The sequence below is a fragment of the Botryllus schlosseri genome, chromosome 2 (assembly GCF_051294905.1).
Source record: "Botryllus schlosseri isolate E-star chromosome 2, Bs_hap1, whole genome shotgun sequence".
NCBI lineage: Eukaryota > Metazoa > Chordata > Ascidiacea > Stolidobranchia > Styelidae > Botryllus > Botryllus schlosseri.
Window position 1 is genome coordinate 15,631,842 of NC_137237.1, and position 21,226 is coordinate 15,653,067.

The 21,226-nt window shown below is 40.6% G+C and overlaps 1 protein-coding gene across 2 annotated transcripts; it reads left to right on the forward strand.

The window, feature by feature from the left end:
- Positions 1–1,900: 1,900 nt before the first annotated feature.
- LOC145433811 (ectonucleotide pyrophosphatase/phosphodiesterase family member 7-like) lies at positions 1,901–13,405 on the forward strand. 2 transcript variants are annotated; one of them, XM_080311067.1, is made up of 10 exons: positions 1,901–2,095; positions 6,059–6,189; positions 6,700–6,851; positions 9,967–10,099; positions 10,133–10,155; positions 11,201–11,346; positions 11,703–11,869; positions 11,927–12,048; positions 12,690–12,788; positions 13,115–13,405. In XM_080311067.1, exons 1-10 carry the CDS (start codon positions 1,992–1,994, stop codon positions 13,316–13,318), a joined length of 1,281 nt encoding a protein of 426 aa, XP_080167193.1. In that variant the 5' UTR covers positions 1,901–1,991; the 3' UTR covers positions 13,319–13,405. The 2 variants fall into 2 exon arrangements, with proteins under 2 accessions (XP_080167193.1, XP_080167192.1); XM_080311066.1 differs by having other exon boundaries at positions 1,903–2,095; positions 9,967–10,155.
- The last annotated feature ends 7,821 nt before the right edge of the window (positions 13,406–21,226 follow it).

The following is a 21,226-nucleotide window of genomic DNA, read 5'->3' on the forward strand; positions in this document are numbered from 1 at the left end:
TTATGAAAAGACATGGTCCGCGAGGTGGAGCTATCACGCCATCTATAACACAAAAAATACTATGACAAGAATATAATTTATCATTATCATGTTGAGATACAGTAAGAAATACTTTAATTAAGTAACCGGAGTAATTTGCTTTTAGTGCTCATTTTACCAATACTTTTGCAACGTTTCTTGACGCTTTCGCGGGGCGCACAAAACGGTGTTGCGGACCGCATGCGACCCGCGGGCCGTGGTTTGTCCACCCCTGGTCTACTAGGTTTATGTCTTTACCAGTATTCACGTAATATATATAAGTATATAGTTGGGATAGCTCTCAGCGAAATGCCGAAGGAACGCTATGCGGCGAACGAGAGCGACCCTAGATTCTGTTGCATCGGCACTTGATGATGTTTAGACACCGAAAATGCGTGGCGAGATAGAGTGGTGGTATAATCCACAGCTGCAACATCAATGGGTTGTGGGTTTCGGTCCGACAGAGGTCGACTCCAGAATTCCTACCTAAGTGTTTGAGGTTTATCTAGGCTCCTCCTCGCCATACCATCCTTGTAAGCAGTGTCTTATAAAAGCCTAGACAAGGCTTCTCAACCTTTTCCAGTTCGCGACCCACCAGACGCCCTTTCGCAACTAATGTTCAAATCACACCTCGTAGGCGCCAGTCTTTACGTTGTCAGTGCGTTATAGTTATCTGGTCGCGCCTAGCGTGAATACATTCCCGAATTCATGATGGCATTCGATCAATGATGTTGGCAATTACTATGAATTTTTGGCAACAGCATTATTTGGAGACAGCCATTTAGGCGCCAATCGTCAATGGACAGTTCGGCATATATATACCGAAGGTTTCGATCCTTTCCTGATCGAAACTTCATATGTCTTGGTATGTCGCGGCGTGGTAATGGCCGACACCGAAAGGCTTATTAATATAAATTATGCGCATTATTTTATTTAAACCAAGATATCAAACCGCGCACTGCGCAAACAAAATTTGATATACTACTCCATAATTTATCTTGATTCATGAGATAATTTTGGCCCCTCTTCAAGCACGATGCACGAGTTGGGGGTTGGGGTGCGGCAGTCGAGGTTCTGCATGTAACAGATGAATACAGGCGTGAAAGGCTTATCTAGGCTCCTCGCAATCGTTCTGCTTAATCGGTGTTATAAAAAATCTGAAATTGGACCGTTTTTTTAAGTCGATAGATGTGGAATCATGATAAAGAATATCGGCCTGGTGTAAATGACCATGAATGCCACAAACCCAACAGACGAGAAAGCGGGTATCCAATCAGCAACTCGTCTAATTCGTCAAATGGGTCATGCGTAGCTCCCGCTGCGGCAAATGTTTGCTGATTATAACGCCTAATCGGTCTGGATTGCTGCATTTCCGATCAACGCTCGCTAAGCATTTGGAGCAAATAATGAATTCAGAGCTCACGCATACACAATAACGCACTGTCGGATTTCACGCTCCAATCAACATCACTGTGACGAAAATCTGGTTCACGGCAACGTGACTTGTGTCGCTTATGGGCGCAAAACAATTTTACGTGGAGGAGGAGAATGTGCATTTAATCTTCTAATATTTAGAATATAAAGTGTTCGGAATATTTGGAAAATTGAATAGGAAAGTGTAATATTTAGAACGTGTTCGCGACCCACCGGCTGACAAGCACAGGCCTAGAAATTGGTCGTGCTACAAGTCGGTACCTACGGAATAAAAATAAAGATGTTTGGCCTGTAAATGACCATAGCGGTCGACATCAACTTGAATATTAAAAAAAACATGAGAAACGCGATATATAATCGTCGTACGAATAAAATCGTAGGGTGATTATTTCTCGTCGTCTGTGATTGGAGACGAGTCAACAAACCGCTGCAATGAACGCGCCTTCGCAAACATATACTGTCACTCTTCAAACTTGTCGGGCCCTGTATCAAAGTTTGAGTTCGTTTAGTTAATATAAGGCTGCAACCAGATTGGTAAAATGCACTCAGTGAATTCTCTACTGCTGTCAATAATCTGTTGGGAGGCCGCGACTGTCGCTGGAACTCATCACAAGTTGCTTCTCATCTCTTTCGATGGATTAAGGTAACGTGAAAGTAACAGGGAGTCAAATTTAGATGTGTTTCGATAGTGTGGGATCATCCCCTACGGAGGTATCTATGAAATTTGGTAACATCTTATGCATGGTCATGGTCATGGTCACTTGTATGGTTCGATTTCTAGTCGAATATAGTATATCGTCGTTACTCGGAAATAATTGACTTTCACTAGCCTTAAATCATTAAAATTGATACTCGATCCGGATTCATCTATTCCGGGGGTGGCCAACCTTTTTACTATTCACGGCCGCATTTCGTTTACTTAACTAGTCTACGCCCGCATTCCAAGACATAGTCGCAATGAACTAACTGAACACCAAATACCCATGTTAAACTGTCCACTGTCCATGCCCATTTCCGGTGAACTCCGGACTAATCAACTCTTTCATATCGTCTTACTCTACGCATCGAAATCGCAAGTGGTTATATAAAGAATATAGTTAGTGGGAGTTGTTATGGTCGCGCAACGCGTGAAAATTATTTCAGATTCACGAATTTCACATATTACTGTCCAATATTTATCCTTTGTCAGCCCGTATGATCAGATTCACCGGCAGAGTTGATGCAGAGAGTGTTTTCGAAAATTTAGGGCAAGATATAAATGATGATGCATATTCGGGTGGGCCAATTGCTATTAGTCACTTAATTGCGTGCTGTTATTTCTTGACCTCCCATCAGGATTGTCGGTGTAGTGGAAAGATATTGGAATCTCCCAAACGTACCAGAAAAATTTCTTTCGTGAGGAGCACACGATTCCAAGTTGGTATTTCTATATGGGGTGCATCATTTTCCTCCGCTGTTCGCATCTGTACTCTGTGGCTCAGATTGTAAAGGGCGCTACGACATTAAACTCGTAAAATGAAGTGGGGCTGAATTGCGGCTAGCGCGAAGAAAATTTCAAGATTAATTAAATCTCTCAAAGATTTAAATATTCTCTCAAAAATTATGGAGTCAATTCGTAAATTCAATTTTCATGTCGATGGCATAAAAATTAAATTACGTGTCCATGTCAACGACCGCACACTAATTGAATTACGTGTCCATGTCAATGACCGCACATATTTCCTTCTATACGGCCGCAGGTTGCCCATCCCCGGTCTAATCTAGTCTTAGTATCCAGCGCACGCTATATCTGCAAAGTAATTATCGACAAATAACAAATTTATGGGCAGGCCGATATATGCAACGATATATGGCTGGTAGTGAACTTGTACTTCTAAACAGCTACTCCCTAATATTTGCACTTCCAGATTTTCAGAGAGGTCGCATTCACATTAGAAGCAATAGCTACACGTATCGGTGTGGTGAGATGTTTCTAGTAATTATATTCAGAGCGAAGCCCCCTCCTGAAAAACCGTAAATTGTGTAGGTAGACTGACCTCGTGAAAGCTGTGACAGTTGTGTGAATATTCATCCTGGAGGATGCGGAAATTTTGCAGCACAGACCACAATAAGAAGTCTAGATTTGACTAATATCATTCGTTTAATATCATGGTTACAGTTTTGTTGAGATTATGGTGACTACGTAAGAATTTGCAGTTCTGTTGCAAGGTAAATAACGAGGCAAACACTTCCCGAATATTTAAGACATAGGCCAACCGATATTTTGTTTGTAGTTATTCGAATCTATACAGAGTAAATATACCACCAATGTTTCACGTTAACGACACAATAAATAGACGTCATTTCGTGTGTACCGAGTACCGAGCAGCATACCATTCGGCTTTTGACATTACTCCCATTCGGTTGCAGACTGATCTTTCAACTACTTTCAACCTTTCAAAATCCAAAGAGTATTGAGTGACCAATTTTGATTCAAAATCCATTCAATATAACTGCAAGTAGTCTAAAATACAACCACTTGGGTATAGCGCAGGTAGGCGAATCCTGGCCTGATACTCCGAAAAAGTAAAAGGACTTGGTCCCTGACCACCTCTGTTTTTAATACACATCTTAATCTTATTCAGGTTTCGGATTTGTACTTCAATTTAAGTTCAAATCCATATATAGTATTTATTTCTCAACATGTTCAATTCAACTACAAATCAAATATTGTCTTGAGATTCGATCTAATTCTTCATAACAGTCAAAGTTGATCAACCATTCAATGTCCAACTTTAAATCCATTTTCGTTAAAGTCTTATTCCTAATTCAAATTTACGCTTTAGCCTAAGTTTGAGCAATCAGAATCTAGAAGAGAAATATTTAAATCAAAATACCCAACTATTTGATGATAAATTATACCAACGTGAACAGAAAAAAATCATTCATTAACAATCATGCTGCAATCACAACAAATTCAAATTGTTACTGCAAGAAAGAAGATAAAAAGTCAATACAGCGTGCTATGGCTTCATACTGACGCCAATCATAGATTGCTTAAGTGCATGGCCGAATCTAGAGTGTAATTTAATTAAAAAAAAATCAATTTTAAACAAACATGTTTAGATTATGGCCCGTGTTTAAAACATGCTTTATATTGCTTTATTGTGTTTTTAGCGGTGACATCACGAATCTTTAATTGTGACGCCACAGTGGATTGGCATTGACAATTGAAAATATAGGGTTAATAGGGCTCCATCGGCGAAAAAGGCTTTCGACCACTGTCATTATATAGATAACTAACCTAATAGATCAGTGGTTCTCAACCTTTTTGTCTTCGCGGACCCCTTTTGGCCGTCGTTCCAATTTAGCTCAACTATCGTGCAATCGTGATATGACTTCTGCAATATTTAACTTTAGGATAGTGCTAAACAGCAACAAAATGAGTTTCCTCATAAATAACATCATAAGTTACGTAGAAATTGCATCGATTTTTATTATTTCAAAGCAAATTTTTCAGGTTCATTTATTGATATAAGTGGCCGTGTCTTGAAAACCCGCGCTTTTGATATGATACGAACGAGTGCTGAAAATTCATTTCCACAAAGATAGGTGGTGGCTAATGTAATATTAGCTCTTAAACGCTTCCGCTGACACCTTAACGTCCTCAAGGCACCTAAATTGAGAAACATATTTTCAATGAACGTTCAGCCTAGCCATTTCTATCTAGCAGCTCATCTTGAAGTTATTCTTGAATAGTAGCGATGTATATTACAGAAGAAATTGGATCAAAAATGACCATTTATATTGACTGCTCACTCCTTTGCTGAGACTAACAACTTGTAAACATTTCGAAGTCACCCTAATTGACCTTACGACTCGAAGTTTTCTTTGTCACAAACCTCAACAAAGCATCTTCAAATAGCAGCATATGTTTGTATCATTAGGCTGCTGTCAATTTATTAATTAGAATTAGTTTGCACAGTAGGATATTTCATTCCGACGGCCATTTTTGTAATACGAGTCTTGACGTTTTACCAGTTATTAAGCGAATCTGTCTCGTGATTTACCTAATTAAAAAAATACAAATTAGGCTATAAATCATTTTGAAAATTTGGAGGTCTCGCGGACCCCCTGAAAATGCTTCGCGGACCCCCGGTTGAGAACCACTGTAGTAGATACTCGTACTGGATACTAGATACCCGATACCCGTAGGTTAGTTATCTATAGCCATAAACAGACCTTAAATACGTTTAACCTGTTCTACATCGTTATGCAGCATTTTTACGGTTGCCGGTCATATCTACATGCTATTACTATTGAATCGATGACGATTTCGAGGGTTCCAGCCACTCCATATCGCATACGTCGACTATATTGGGTGCAAATCGTCCGTATAGACGCATACTACTATGTTTATTCGAGAGTATTTACTGAATTATCGCATAATTATACAATGTTTGAAACAAACAACAGCAGCAACACAATTTTGTTCTTTTGAAATAGGTATTTGCTTAAAACATATTTTAAGCAGAGTGATCTAAAACATCGTTTGCTCTAAATTAAATGCAACCCTAGATGAATCTCGAGAGCCTGATATTTCAGCGGGTTGAAATATTTTTGATAGATGGGATTACGCAGACCGAAGACCTGACTTGCAAAGTTTTCAATACTTGAAAGAGAACGGCGTTCGCGCGGAATATCTTCAACCACCTTTCCCCACACAAACATCACCTTCTCACACCACAATTGCGACAGGTAGGCCTGCTGTCTCATATCAATGTGTTGACATATGGTTTTGACAAGGTCCAATCATATTATGTATGGCGTGGGGAACATGTCTTCAACTTATTGTCGGATCACTTTCGTACTCCATTGATGCAATTGACTGCATGGTCCACGGGAGCCTTTAAGAATTGTGTTGCTTGAACATGTATTGCATGCTAAGTTTTTGTTTGTTAAACAAAACTGTACGTTCGTCTATCAACTCTATCGGCCAGAACGACCTTCGCTAAATGTGCAGAGTATATCCTACTGAATATTGCCAATAGCCGTGTTGCGTATCCTCTTTAAATCCATTACACTCTGTATTCTACCAATTTCTACCCTGCCGAGGCGTGTAAATACAGTCATCGGCACTTTCCGGTGCAAAGTTTTGCATCTACATCCCTTACCTTGTAAACGATAGGATTGTAGTGGGGTCCGTTTTCGTCAGACGCCTGATTCTGAAATGGATTTCATACCTTATGTCATCAATTGATTGTATAGGATTGCACGTGGAAAGTCATGGAGTTGTGCACAACGTGGATTATAACAGAAGCGAAAGCTCCATAGTCGTCGGAAACTTTTACACGACTCTAGCAAATAACTACTGGTGGGACAATGGATACGAGCCAATTTGGATTACCGCCAGCTCACAGGTAATTGCGCCAGCAGACTAGGACTGTCTGCAGTCCTAATATACTGAGACGTGTCATAAAGCAGTTTTGTTACCAATTTATAAAAAAAAGAAGCAGCATAATCTTAATACAGGACTGTGGAACATTTTTACCAAACTAAAAGCATCACGGCTACAGTTTATCAAGTAAAAGCCTGTTTGACTTTGGGTGCTTGTACGTATCACACAAACGCAACATAGTGCCACTTTCCGTCTATCTATTCCATTCTCATAAAAGTTGGTGTCTTGAACATAAAAAAGACTTCAGGAAGCTACACTTTGCCAAGTTCTTGTATCAGTTCAATTGCGGCCTTTATCTTGTTGAATTTGATGACTTTTCTTCTTCGGGATCTAGCGTGCATAAAATTAATTCACGTGCGTCCTCCGTGTCGACTTTATCACAAATAGGCGTCGGTCATAGAAAAACGAAACATTCACTCAACGCGGATAGGTTCAATACGTGGAAGGTGGAACCGTACTACAGTTGATATTAGAGCGTCCTCGAATATGATCACTTAGCAAGCAGCTTCCACTAGACAAGCACTGGCGTCCGTATCGATAATACCGGATAAACTTCGCCACGTCACCGACTTCAACTCTACCCAGTGCTGTATCATAGCCCTTCACCGGTTTCCCATTTTTGATAATGGTGTAGTCCAGGGCTCTTCGATCTTTTTATGAGTGGTGTCCACCCTCTACATTTGTAGCTCTGACTCATGTACCCTTTTCGGGGGTGATGACTAAAAATTAGGTTCCAAGCACTTCCAGACACATTAATTACATCCGCCTGGCTGCCAATTATGCGTTTCAGTTTGCTTACTACCTAACTGCAATTTGTTAACAAAAACCTCAAAAGCACTCCACATCACTGGTCACGTCACAGTAGGACTACGTATAAACCGCTTCTTAAGAGTTTCATGTTTCTCATGCAGCCTTCCTGTTCTTCATGCACTCCGGTAAATCCTTTCGTACATGTGCACCTCACGCAGATTTTTACACACCGCGGGGCGCACAAGTTCAAGAGCACTAGTGTAGACTATTTCTCATTGAGCGTGTAATCTTTTGCTTGCCTCTTTTAACACGCTCTTTCGTTTTAAGTATATTCGTAGGACAGGGTGGAAGTTTGATTTATCGACATCGCCAAGTCGTTTCGACGCCGTCCTGTATTTTCATTGTATCGCAATCTTGTGGTGTTTGATCAGATGAAATTCCTAATTTACTGAACTGAACCAGACTGAACTGAACGTCCATGTCCGCCACGACAATGACTACCAGTGATGCTCAAAGTTGATTATTTTTGAAACCAAAAATGTTGCGATCTCGCTAGGGTGCGCTGTGGGTCTTGCTTCGACCAATCCTTTGGCCACAATTAACCACGCGTGCTTCAGCAGTCCGCCCGCCAAGTACTCGTAGGTCTATATCCAGGGTTGCCATACCGTCCTTATTTCTAAGATTTGTCCTTATTTTGAAGGGTCATGTGTTAGAAAACTCAACTGTCCTTATTTCCAAGAAATGTCCTTATTCTCGAGCTTGCGTCCTTATTTTGTCTTATTTTCAACCACTACAGAACCTCAATTGTTTTCCTCTGGTATCTGTGTTGCATAAAATTCTAAAATTATGCTTTTGCGTCGAGATTTTATGACATCATAAATGAAAGGAACTCTCGTGACGTACACACCACAAGACTTAACTTCTAAGTGGTGAGATGGTTAGGGAGTGGTGGTATAGCAGTTTCGTCTGTACCAAGCTACCGCAGCGGACATCATTTTAGGAGTAAACATCAGTAGGCTACCAGGTTCCTGCTGTTTGGTCTACAGCAGAATAAGCTCAAGCTGTGGGGAAGGCAGCATTTATTGCGTAGTGAAAAAAGGCGCAGTGCAGTCGACATATTGGTTAAACAGTAGTAAAGCTATAAAACATTGATAGATTTAACTAAATTATATTGTACTTGCGCATATATAGTTTTAGCTACTAATAAGCCTAAATCTGATTACTTAATGAGCAGGCGTAAAAACATTTTTCGTGACGATTATGAGAGAGAATTCAAAGGTATCTAACGAAGCTTGATAGGCGAGTTTTTCTAACATTGCAACATCTGCAATTGTGACATTAACCCGGAGGCCATAGGAAAGACCGCTATTTCAACTCACACTCATACCCCAAAACACAAAAAGTGTGTCGTAATGATTAATTGAAGCCAGTCGACGAATAATTTTTCCAAAAGTCGATCAGCACGAACGACCACAGACTACAAGGCAGCTGCTGTAGAGGGTACCTGGGCATTCCATACTGTCAAACACCAGAAACCATTCCTCGCCAACGATTGCACTTCGAAATTGTTCAAAGCAATATTTCCCGATTCCAACATCGCAAATAACTTTTTGTCAGCCAGGACCAAGACTATAAGCATTGTTACTTAAGTTCATGCTCCATACGCTCAAAAATGATTTTGTTTAAACTTGGTGTACGGCCATTTCCATCTTGGTTGCCGCCTCTAATCACAACGAGGTGAAGAAGTTTGGGATATCACCCTATGGGGTGCCTCAGACTAATGTGTTTTTTTGGGGGGTGGGGGTGGGGCGGCTGACGAAGTGCTGTTTCGACCCTGAGTAAAGGTAAACCTAGATCTGAGCTGTCGTAAGAACCATGAAGCAATTTCTAATAACAAGGAGTTTCTGAAGCAGATTATTTTTGGCGAAAAGTATGCAATGTGATAAGCACCGGCTCGTATAAATACAAAGTATGTACAAAAACGATTTTTCATGGTAATTTAATTTTTCGACTGTCCTTATTTTTGGGTCCGTGTCGATGGCAACCTTGCCTATATCCTTTCATCTGGAAATCGAAATGCTGGTACGTAAACTCCAGTTATGAATGTGACTCCAAATGAAAGTATACTTAAAGTGCCCTGCTGTCGACACTTCGTAGTGACTCTACCTTCTGACCCCTTCTGTGCATCTCTAAATGTCCACCGTCAGTGAAGATTTCATTTCGTACAACCGTATTTAGGATATGCCGATGTATAGCCTATTCTACCTGCCGTTTATGATGACCATATCGTCCGAAGCCATATAACTTACTAACAGCAACAATTTCAGGGGCTAAAAAGTGGAGGTTACTTCTACCCTGGCAGTAACGCCACAATAGGTGGACGAACGGCATCGCGCTCGATATTGGAAACGATAACAACGCCAAAAGACGAATCAGCTTGGCAAGCCAGAATTGACGACGTCATGTCGTGGTTTCGTGATGACGATTTCGACTTCATTGCGTTATATTTTGAAGAGGTGAACATGAGAAATAGGAATGATGTGAACGTGCGGTTCACGTTCGCGTTCTGTGTGTGAACCTCGAAAATTGAGAGGTTCACGTTCACAAATGAACCTTGGTAGGCTCTGCACTATGAATCTTTTTATATATATTACAATTTTCACGTCATTATAACATCTTTGGTTGAAATTTATTGCATTTCAACTGCGGGCCACTCTATGCATGGCGCTGGTAGCATATAAATGAACACTAAGCGAGCATGCACCTTGACAATCTCAAAAATGTTACCTGCTTTGTTACAAAAGTTTGCTCGAAATATCCAGTTTTCTGTTTGTGAATATTTAGTAACTCTCTGCTGTGAGCTTGACCTGAAATCACACAACATCAAGAGCGAAATACGCTACACGCAGGACATGTAAGTAGTCAGCGAATGATGCTTATTCAACCAATCAATGAAATTGATATCGTTGTCTGTAAAAAATTTAGCAAGCGTACGGGTCCATCTCGATGTCATAAATTTATTGTATCATAAAAACCAAATCCGTGTGATTGGGGTGTTGGCTACTGCTGTATAACTTGTTAATGGGGTAAAACCTGTTCTACACTCTGTTCAATATCAACGTAGCAACACTCGGACGCCGAATACATTGTCCGTTCTGACCTAGTTGAGGCGTAAGCTTATATTCTCATGCAAGTCCTCGTCGAAATTGTTGACAAAGCGACGGAAGATATTGATTTTGTGGGATTAATATATCATTTGATTGACCCAGTTGATACATTTCGCGACGCTTAAAAAGTCAGTATGGACTTCAGCATTGTGGCATTATGTGGCCCAGGTCGTCGCTAGGTATCGCGTACATTATTATAGGCTCTCACTTCACTGAAATGAATGGTTGGAATTAGCAATATGACGTCACGTGGCGTCATGAGGTTCACGTTCGCGTTCTCAAAGAACCTTTCAGAAAGGTTCGCGTTCACACGTACCTGAACCTTTCCGAGGTTCACACCATCCCTAATGAGAATACTTGTCGAATATTGTTTCCAACCATCATATTGTTACAGCCTGATAGTAGCGGACATAGTTACGGGCCAGATGCAGATGAAATTGCGGATGTGGCATTACCTCTTGTAAATCGTACAATCGGATACTTATTGGACAAAATAGAGGTTAATGGTTTGAAAGACCACTTGAATGTTATAATAGTGAGGTATGTATAATAGCAGACACGACGTAACAACGATATATAAATCATTGAATATCGAGAGCGAATCGAATCTATTTTGAGGGGATATCTAGATAGTCATGATATCCATGCTATTTTCGAATATGTAAAGTCTAATCACCAAATATCTATATAAATTTTAAAACAAATACTATCAGACCTTTTAAAAATATTTCAATGTGTCTTGAAATGTACAAGATATATATAAAATCACTGGAGTTGAAATTGCGACATTTGCATGTTTAACGATCGATTAATGTAAAATATTAAAAACAACGGTAATGCCCAATTGCCCATGTGCTAATTTTCAATAATTTTCTGACCAAAACTGATATATTCAGCGACCACGGAATGACGGAAATTGATAAATCAATCCGAGGAGACGAGGTCATCTCTACTCTGGACTACGTCAACGCATCAGATATCTTTTTCCAATTTCCATACGCCGCTTTAGGCTTGATAGAGCCGTATCCTCACGAACTGTCGAAAGTTTACCAACAACTTAACGGTAATTTATATGCTCAGTACCGTAACTTCGCGATTGGTACTCATATTGTATTTGAAGATGCCAATAAGCCAATGAAAGTGTATTATAAGGAGGACATTCCCGAAAGACTGCACTACGCTAACAACGACCGGGTTACTTCGATCGTGCTGATGGCGGATTTGGGTTACACGATTTACCGGGTAAGGTTTGAGCTAGTAGAATTTACCGACGTATCCGTCAAAACTGAAGAACAGGAATTTGAAAAGGGACTATTAATATAGGTATTACTCTGCATGCCCAATGCCCACTTACAATGTACTATGCTCAGGAGATCACAGGAGCCCAGGTTTAGACAACTTTCCGAGCTTGCTTTTCATTATTTAACAACTAAATAGCGTGACATATTATGCGATACTCTCAAAACGCGATTTAAATTGTTGCGTCACACGGTTTCACTCGGATTTGTGTTGAATATGCTTTGCTGTCGACGTGATGCCGTTGAAACCAAATTAATTCGGATCACCGATGTTAAGATTGCTGTAAAATGATGGTATTTCACATATATATGTTCACAGGCTATATAGAACCTACTAAGGTTCAATTGCTAACGCGAACCTTTGAAATATCAAGGTTCGCATATCGCTCACGAATGTGAACCGATCGTTCGCAATGTCCCTATACTTGGAAACGCCATTCACAAGATTTGAAATCAGCTATCACTATCAGTCGGAATGGAACAAGACAAACAATTTTTACACACCCGACTTCCCTACCTGGGAGGATTAGTCTCGTTGGTGATATCAAAATACATATAATAATGCAATTTCCTTTATGATAATAGGATTTTCCGGGCGTACATGTGAATGACGGGGATCATGGTTTCGACCCAATGGAGCCTGACATGCGAGGAAGCTTCTACGCCTTCGGGCCATCTTTCAAGGTGGTATTTAATCATAGACAATAAAAATTTGCAAGTCACCCTGAAAGAGTCCTTGGACACTTGATGCTTGGTAACCTCCCGATTCCAAGTAGCATTATCGTTTATCATAATTTTGTAAAATTATACCTTTCAGACTATAATTTGAAGATGTAGTTTCGCTTAATCTCTGTCGATACGGTTTCAATACGTGCATCGTTTAAAGTTAAACTCATGTGTATCAACACTTGGAAGAATTATGGGCCAAGCGCAATGAATAATATAATCAGAGACGTGCGATAATTACGCATCTTGGTAGCGTTAAGCATATTTTGTTTTTCTGTTTTCAGAAAAATCTCACGATACCAGGCTTTGAGTCGATTCACATATACGAACTAATGTGCGATCTTCTTGAGCTAAATCCGGCGCCAAATAATGGATCTCTAGAGGTTTTGGCTGGCTCACTGAGAGGAAAATCCATTAGGAATTCACCTGGCTTCGTTTTGATGTTGGCAACAATTCCTGCTATCCAGAGATTACTGGAATTCGCATGAAGGATTATAGTAAATTGATGAATACACATAATGTTAATTCGAACCTATGTTTTGCAATTAAAGAGCATTTGACATGTTTCACTTTAAGCTATGTGACTTGTCGATTAACAGAATTCCGTATGGCCTTGTATTTAAACACCGTAGCTAACTTGCCACTGAGAAAGAGAAAGAGAGGGTTGGGACTTCGGGATCAAATTTGAAATCCCAGGATCAGGATTTCCCGGGATTTTCGCTTCTGAATCCCGGGATTTCCCGGGATTCGCAAAGTAGTAAAATACACATACAAAATACACTAACATTATTCCTGGTAATATTGACGCAAAATCATGCTCCCGTGAATGGGAATGAAACCCAGCGATCGAAATCCACCCGGATAATGAGCGTTTAAATTCCTGCACCACCTGTTTCCTGTAGAAGTTGATTCGTCCAACGTGATCGAAAAACATGCATTATTCCGTTTCATTGCAATAAGCTATTCTTCAACACATTTGCGGATTTTGTTGCTGTGCTCGTTGACCAAGTCCCGAACCAGTTTGCGACATCTGAAGCTTTCAAAGCGCCATGACACAAGTTGCTTTTGGCTTTTCTGTAGATTTACGAAACAAAAAGTTTCAGACTAGACGGAAGTAATTGTGTAGTTCATCGTTATGACATGGCTGGTTTTATTATCACATTATTGCGAATTGTTTTAGACCAGTGGTTCCCAACCGGGGGGAATTCCCCCCTTGGGGGAAATTTTGAATTTTTTAGGGGGGAATCTGGCTTTGGCGTTGTATCGGAAGATACACTGGGTTCACAATGCGTGGCGAGATAGCGCAGTGGTAAACTCAACAGCTGCCACACCAATGGGTTCTGGGTTCGAGTCCGACCGAGGTCGACTCCATAATTCCTACCTAAGTGTTGGGGGTTTACCTAGGCTCTTCCTTGCCATCTCATCCGTGTAAGCGGTGCCTTATAAAAGCCTATAAGTTGGCCGCTACGGAAAAAAAAATGGAGGAAATTGACCTGGTGAAAATGACCATTGTAGTCAAAACACACTAGGAACACCTCTAAACGAACAGACTGGGTTCACAAGGTTTTTAGATTTTTATGGTAGAACTGTTATGTAGAAACTAATTCTTTATAATTGTATGTTTCTTTGGCGGATTTTCAGCTGGTTGTATGTTTAAATGTTTTCCGTAGATATTACACCCCCTGATAAAGTGAGGCTCGCGAGACGATTTCGTTGGGCCCGCGACAGCCTCGTCACCAAATTGCTACTAAGCAGGAAAAAGTCAAGCCGAATTCAGCACAAGGCCGCTGGTGAAATTGTTTACCTTTCTAAGTCAACATATGAGCTAATGTCAAAAACATATCAAATTCATTGATTTGACTCGAGGCCATAGCAAGCGGACTTGGTGATTTATTTTTCGTCAGCGGCTACCCGACCGGTAAAAACAGGTCAAATTTAGCTGTACTTTACCACAGTGCAGTGCGGTCCGCATTCGACATATCTGAATATGATTGTCCGGTAATTGCTCAGTCAACAAATGGTTGTGCGTTAAGAAGCACCTTTTTCAGTCACAGGCAAATTTTTTATAGGGGGGAAATTTGAGCTCAAATATCGGGCAATGGGGCCACAAGACGAAAAAGGTTGGGAACCACTGTAGACAATCAGCCGAATTTTGACACTGCTTTATTACTAACATAAGAGATATGGCGCTACGTAAGCCTTTGTAAATGCTGTTTACAAATCCCGGGATTTCATTGGGAATAATCCCGGGATCGGGATTTCCCGGGGTCCCAACGCTAGAGAAAGGGCTGTTTGATACTTCGTAGGCTATATCCATAGTGCCGGGTGATAGTAGGTTATACCAGTAGTTCCCGAACTATATTTGCTGAAGGCGCCCGCTGAATACGTATATCAACAATCGAGACGTCCTATTGGATTCAGAATTTTGCAAATTTCAGGATATGCCTACAGAAAACATGCAATTACAGAATCCTGTTTGCTTGAAAGGGACATATAGCCAACCGAAATCACTTTGCGAATAATGTCCTTTTCGATTTAGCACACTTCAAATCGCGTTGCGATGACTTACAGCCGTGGGCTCAAACACACGGCCCGCAAGACCATTTTGTGCGGCCCGTATCGATATGTTGGATATTCGATTATGTGACAATATTTCAGTGCCACATCTCTTTTTTTCTGATTTGAAAAGTTAAAATTCACTCTAAATATGCCTCAAAAAACGACAGACTATACTCATTCAACTTCACTAACAAATCTCTTTCAAAAGCAACCAACATGCGAGGGAAGATGAGATACGTCACATTGCCTATTTACGATGATAAAACATGAACAGCTGGTGATTCGTGATTGAAAATTATGACTTGAAGTTGGACTCGACCTTTCGTAGTATTACTCGAACTGGGTCTGACTTGATGACAAGATGAAGAAGATTCGACTTTACTCCGAGCGACCTATAAACAATGGAAACGACAAACTATTCGCGTGTCATGGAAGATATAGTTCAGAAAAGTTGTAGCTTGGTGTTTCGCTATCTATGCAAGTCGTTATGGGAACCATTGGCATTCTGTAGCCCTCTTAATGTATAGTTATTTACATCTTGGTACACTTTATATATGTTATTAATGCCACAATGGTGGCGAGCAACGTATACGCTCCACCGCTGTAACACCAAGCGTTGTTCAGCGATTGTACATTTCTGTTAGTATATGACACATTTAATATTATATATATGTTGTAATTTATCTGTTCCAACATTTGATGGGAATTTTAACGCTGTTTTGATTTGACTTGATGGGCAATGACATGATCAATAGCCTTAATCGGGAGTATACTTGAAAACTTGGATTAGAGCACATTCCTCTAATGCTGTGATATCATCACATAAATGATTGTTAAATTCTAAAATATTCTAGCTATAGTTGTGGCACGTCAAATGTCCGCTAGCTGCATTATCATAACGCGACAGCTTTTATGATGACATGATGGATTTTTCCCCTCGCATGGTGTCTATATCTCATAATGTTGACAAATTATGCTAACTCTCTACAAAGTACAATTTTTTTCGGATACTTATAAGGAGGGATGGTGTGAACGTGAGGTTCACGTTCGCGTTCAGTGTGTGAACCTCAGAAATTTAGAGGTTTGCGTTCACAACAGAACCTTGGTAGGTTCTGCATTGTGAACCTTTTTCATATATTACAATTTTCACTTCATTATTACATCTTTGGTTCGAATTTATCACATTTCAACTGCGGGCCACTCTATGCATGATGCTGGCAGAATAAAAAATCAACACAAAACGAGCATGCCCCTTGCTTGACAATCTCAAAATATGTACTTGCTTTGTTACAAAAGTTTGCTCGAAATATCCAGCTTTCCGGTTGTGGATATTTGGTGACTCTCTGCTGTAGTACTGACGCGCAATCACACAACATCACGATCGAAATACACTTCATGTATAGTCAGCGAATGATGCTTATCCAACCAATAAATGAGATTGATGTCGTTTTCTGATGTAACAAATATAGCAGGTTTACTGTATCATTAAAACCAAATCCGTGCGATTGAGGTGTTGGCTACAGCTGTATAACTTGTGGAGTAATATCAGTAGCAAGTATAGTAACCTGTTTTACACTCTGCTCAATATCAATGTAGCAATAATCAGACGCCGAATGCATTGTCTGGTCTGGCCTAGACTTTTAAGACGTAAGCTTATATTCCCTGGCAAGTCCTCGTCGAAATTTTCGGCAAAGCGTCGGAAGATATTGTTTTTATGGGATTATTATATCATTTCATTGCCTCAGTCGATACATTTAGCGACGTTTAAAACGCCAATATGTACTTCAGCATTTTGGTATTATGTGGCCCGAGTCGTCGCTAGGTATCGTGTACATTAATATAGGCCAGGGCTGGCCAACCTTTTCGGCCAAAGGGCCACATTCGATTGACGAACTTTTGCGCGGGCCACTATCCGCGCGAAGCGCGAAAAATTTTTGAAGTCCATAGGTCAATAATATTATCACTTGACTATATTGCGGGCCTGCTGTATATCGCTGGGCTAAGTTTCCGAGGACTGGGCTATTCGGCGCATGGACATATCGATATCGAAAGCTGTGACCAACTTGCGTCAATCATGTCGTGCCTATAGGTTTCACGGTGGACGGTCTTACTGCGAGCGCAAACGCAAGGTCGAATATGTTGAACGACACTTTGTCTCGTAATCGCGAATATAGTTAGACTCAATCTGATACATTAGGTATTCTTCCATTTTCACAAAAGGGCAACAATATTAAAAACAAGAAATCGAGTGACAACATATTGCGCTAAGCTTGTAGAAAAGTTTTACCATTGATAAATCTATCGCAAATTATTCTGCTTTATTGTAGTGTACGAAGATGTACCAATATGTGAATGGCTGATGGATCTGTCAATGCGTCGGAACTGATATTTTAGTCATCACATCTCAACTATTGCGGCCAGACTAATCAAATTTTTGGTTGGCCTTGCAAGCTCAAAATCTGTGCAATCCAGTTTTGATGATATTAAAAATATCGGAAATTACCTCGCGGGCCACTGAAAACCTTCTCGCGGGCCACATGTGGCCCGCGGGCCACGGGTTGGCCAGCCCTGATATAGGCTATCACTTCATTAAATGATAGGGTTGGAATTAGCAATATGACGTCACGTGACGTCATGAGGTTCACGTTCGCGTTCACATAGAACCTTTCAAAAAGGTTCGCGTTCACACGAACCTGAACCTTTCAGAGGTTCACACCATCCCTACTTATAAGTGTGATGTTTTAGTGCCCAGCGTAAATTTATATCGTGGTAAATCACATTTTCGCGATGTGCTTGGATTGTCAGTCTGCTGGCTCGGCTCACTTTCCATCGGACAATTTTATCCTGTCAAATAAGGCCTACCGTACTTGAAGAGACACTGAATACCCCGATTATTGATGCTGCGGCCCGCGGCGTCATCAAAAACTGGGAAATTGGCCCGCGAGCAAATTTGAGTTTGACACCTCAGGCCTACAGGATGAAATCCAGATTGGAGCATTGGAATAATAAAGTATAGGATCGTATACATTAATCTCTCAAAGTAAGATCCGAAGACAGAATGTGGCATTTTATACATCGGGGATCCCCACCTGGTACGCGCCGCGGGCCGCGATATTGCAGTGTCGAAACCTAAACAAAATACTTGCTTTGGCAAAGGTTGTACGATACCATGCGTCCTCCACTACATCCTATTGCTATTAACTAGGGAAGGTGTTAACGTGAGGTTCACGTTCGCGTTCTGTGTGTGAACCTCTGAAATTTAAAGGTTTACGTTCACAAACGAACCTTGGTAGGTTCTGCACTGGGAATCGCATTTCAACTGCGGGCCACAATAGGAATGGCGCTGGCAGCATAAAAAATCAACTCTAAACTAGCGTGCACCTAGCAATCTCAAAAATTTTACTTGCTTTGTTACAAACGTTCGCTCCAATATTTAGTGACTCTCTGCTGTGAACTTGACCCGGAATCACACCAGTGCTGGGATGACTCGAGTCACCTTTTTCGTGTGACTTGACTTGACTCGAGTCACTTTGCTGAAATGACTTGACTTGACTTGACTCGGCGCATCAGAAATGTGGATTGACTCGCGACTCGAAGCAAAATTCACGAGTCAATTTCAAGTCGTCAAGTATAATCGGTTTCGATAAAAATTACTGTATCTTGCGTATGTTTGGATTGTTTGCGAAACGCTGGTGTTACCTATGAGAGCGGCCGATCACTCAATGATCGTGCGTTTTACTGAGCCTCCATTGTTCTCTCACAAATATATTGACCGCAAACGAAGTAATCGAAGCTTACAGCTTACGTTGTCGTAAACTAGTATAGCAAAGTAATTCAATAGCAAAATGTCTATTTCTGTCGTCCGTTCTTACCTTAACCAAACCTCTTGTTTCAGTGAAATTGAATTCGAATATAGTTTATATCGTCCTCAATCGTTGGCGCAGGCTCGAATTGTATCATACCAATTTGTAAATGGGCAATGTATTGCATCTAATCAATTCGTTTCTCGTTCTCTATTTTGGCCGGTAACTATAAACTGAGACTATGCAATTATACTTACGTAGTTTAGCAATTCTACGAATATGTGAGCAATACAGCGCCTATATTCGTTCATCGGTTCAAAATCAATGACAACTCAATTTTTATTTCAGACAGCTAGCAAAATGTCATAACGTAGCATGCCTCATATTTCGAAAAGGCAACTTGACTTGAAATATGACTTGACTAGTGACTTGACTTGACTTGACTCGACTTGATTCGAGTCACCTCCAAAAATCAAGTGACTTGACTTGACTCGAGTCGCCTTTGAAAATCGGTTGACTTGAGTTGACTCGAGTCAATATGTGCAATGACTCGAAATGACTCGTGACTCGAAGGTAGTGACTTGATCCCAACACTGAATCACACAGCATCAAGAGCGAAATACACTACGTGTAGGTAGTCAGCGAATGATGGGTATTCAACCAATCAATGAAGTAGATATCGTTGTCTGATGTAACAAATTTAGCACGCGAACGAATTCCATTTTGATTTCATGTTTGTTGTATCATAAAAATCGAATCCGTGCGATTGAGGTGTTGGCTACTGCTATGTAACTTGTTGATGGGGTAATATCAGTAGCAAGTATAGAAACCCGTTTTACACTCTGTTCAATATCAACGTAGCAATTAGGGACGGCGTGAACTTGAGTTTCACGTTCGCGTTTTGTGTGTGAACCTCAGAAATTTAGAGGTTCACGTTCACAAACGAACTCGGGTAGGTTCTGCTCTGTGAACCTTTTTACATATACCACAATTTTCAACGTCTTTATAACATCTTTGGTTGAAATTTATTGCATTTCAACTGCGGACCGCTCTATACATGGCGCTGGCAGCATAAAAATTCAACATTAAACGAGCATGCATCTTGACAATCTCAACAATTCAACTTGCTTTGTTACAAAAGTTTGTTCGAAATAACCAGCTTTCCGTTATTATATGATTTGGTTACCCCAGTTGATCGATTTGGTGACGTTTAGAACGTCAATATGTACTTCAGCCTTGTGGCAATATGTGGCCCCAGTCGTCGCTATGCATCGTGTACATTAATATGGGCTATCACTTCACTGAAATGTAGGGTTGGGATTAGCAATATAACGTCACACGATGTCACGAGGTTCACGTTCACGTTCAAACATAGAACCTTTCAAAGACGAACCTGAACCTTTCAGAGGTTCACACCATCCCTACTATTTACCCACTACACTTAAGAAAGGTAAATAAAAGCTGAAAAAAAATCAGATCTGATGATGCGCACTAGGTTTTGATTGCGTAACATTAGCCACATCCGACGCTGGTTAATGTTTGGTGCAACCTAAGCGTCCATGTTGGGTAGGATTACCATACGTCCTCCTTTTGTCCTCCTTTTTCAGGTTTTTGAAAATGTCCTCCGAGGACGCCTAAATGTCCCCCCTTTTGGCGATTCGTCCTCCTTTACAGCTTTTACAGCAAGGATAATGGACAGATTCGACTGGAAATGGGCATAAAGGACGCTAAATAGCAAATAAGGACGTTCGAGCGAAAGTGACGACTTTTTTTTAGTCAACTCTACAAATTTTTCAGCAAAAATAGCAAAAAATAGCAGTCTTGATCAGGTTACTTTTTTGATTTGGACAAAGTCCCCCTTTCGCGATTCCAGAATATGGTAACCCTAATGTGGATCAATCTCCCTAAGGCGAGCGCAGACCAGCTTTATTTATATTGAATTTGTGACTTCGTTGATTATCGGGAAGGACGTTTCCTGTGACAAAACTGTTAACGTTTTGTTCCTGAGTATTCTACAATATCTCCTTGCGCAAT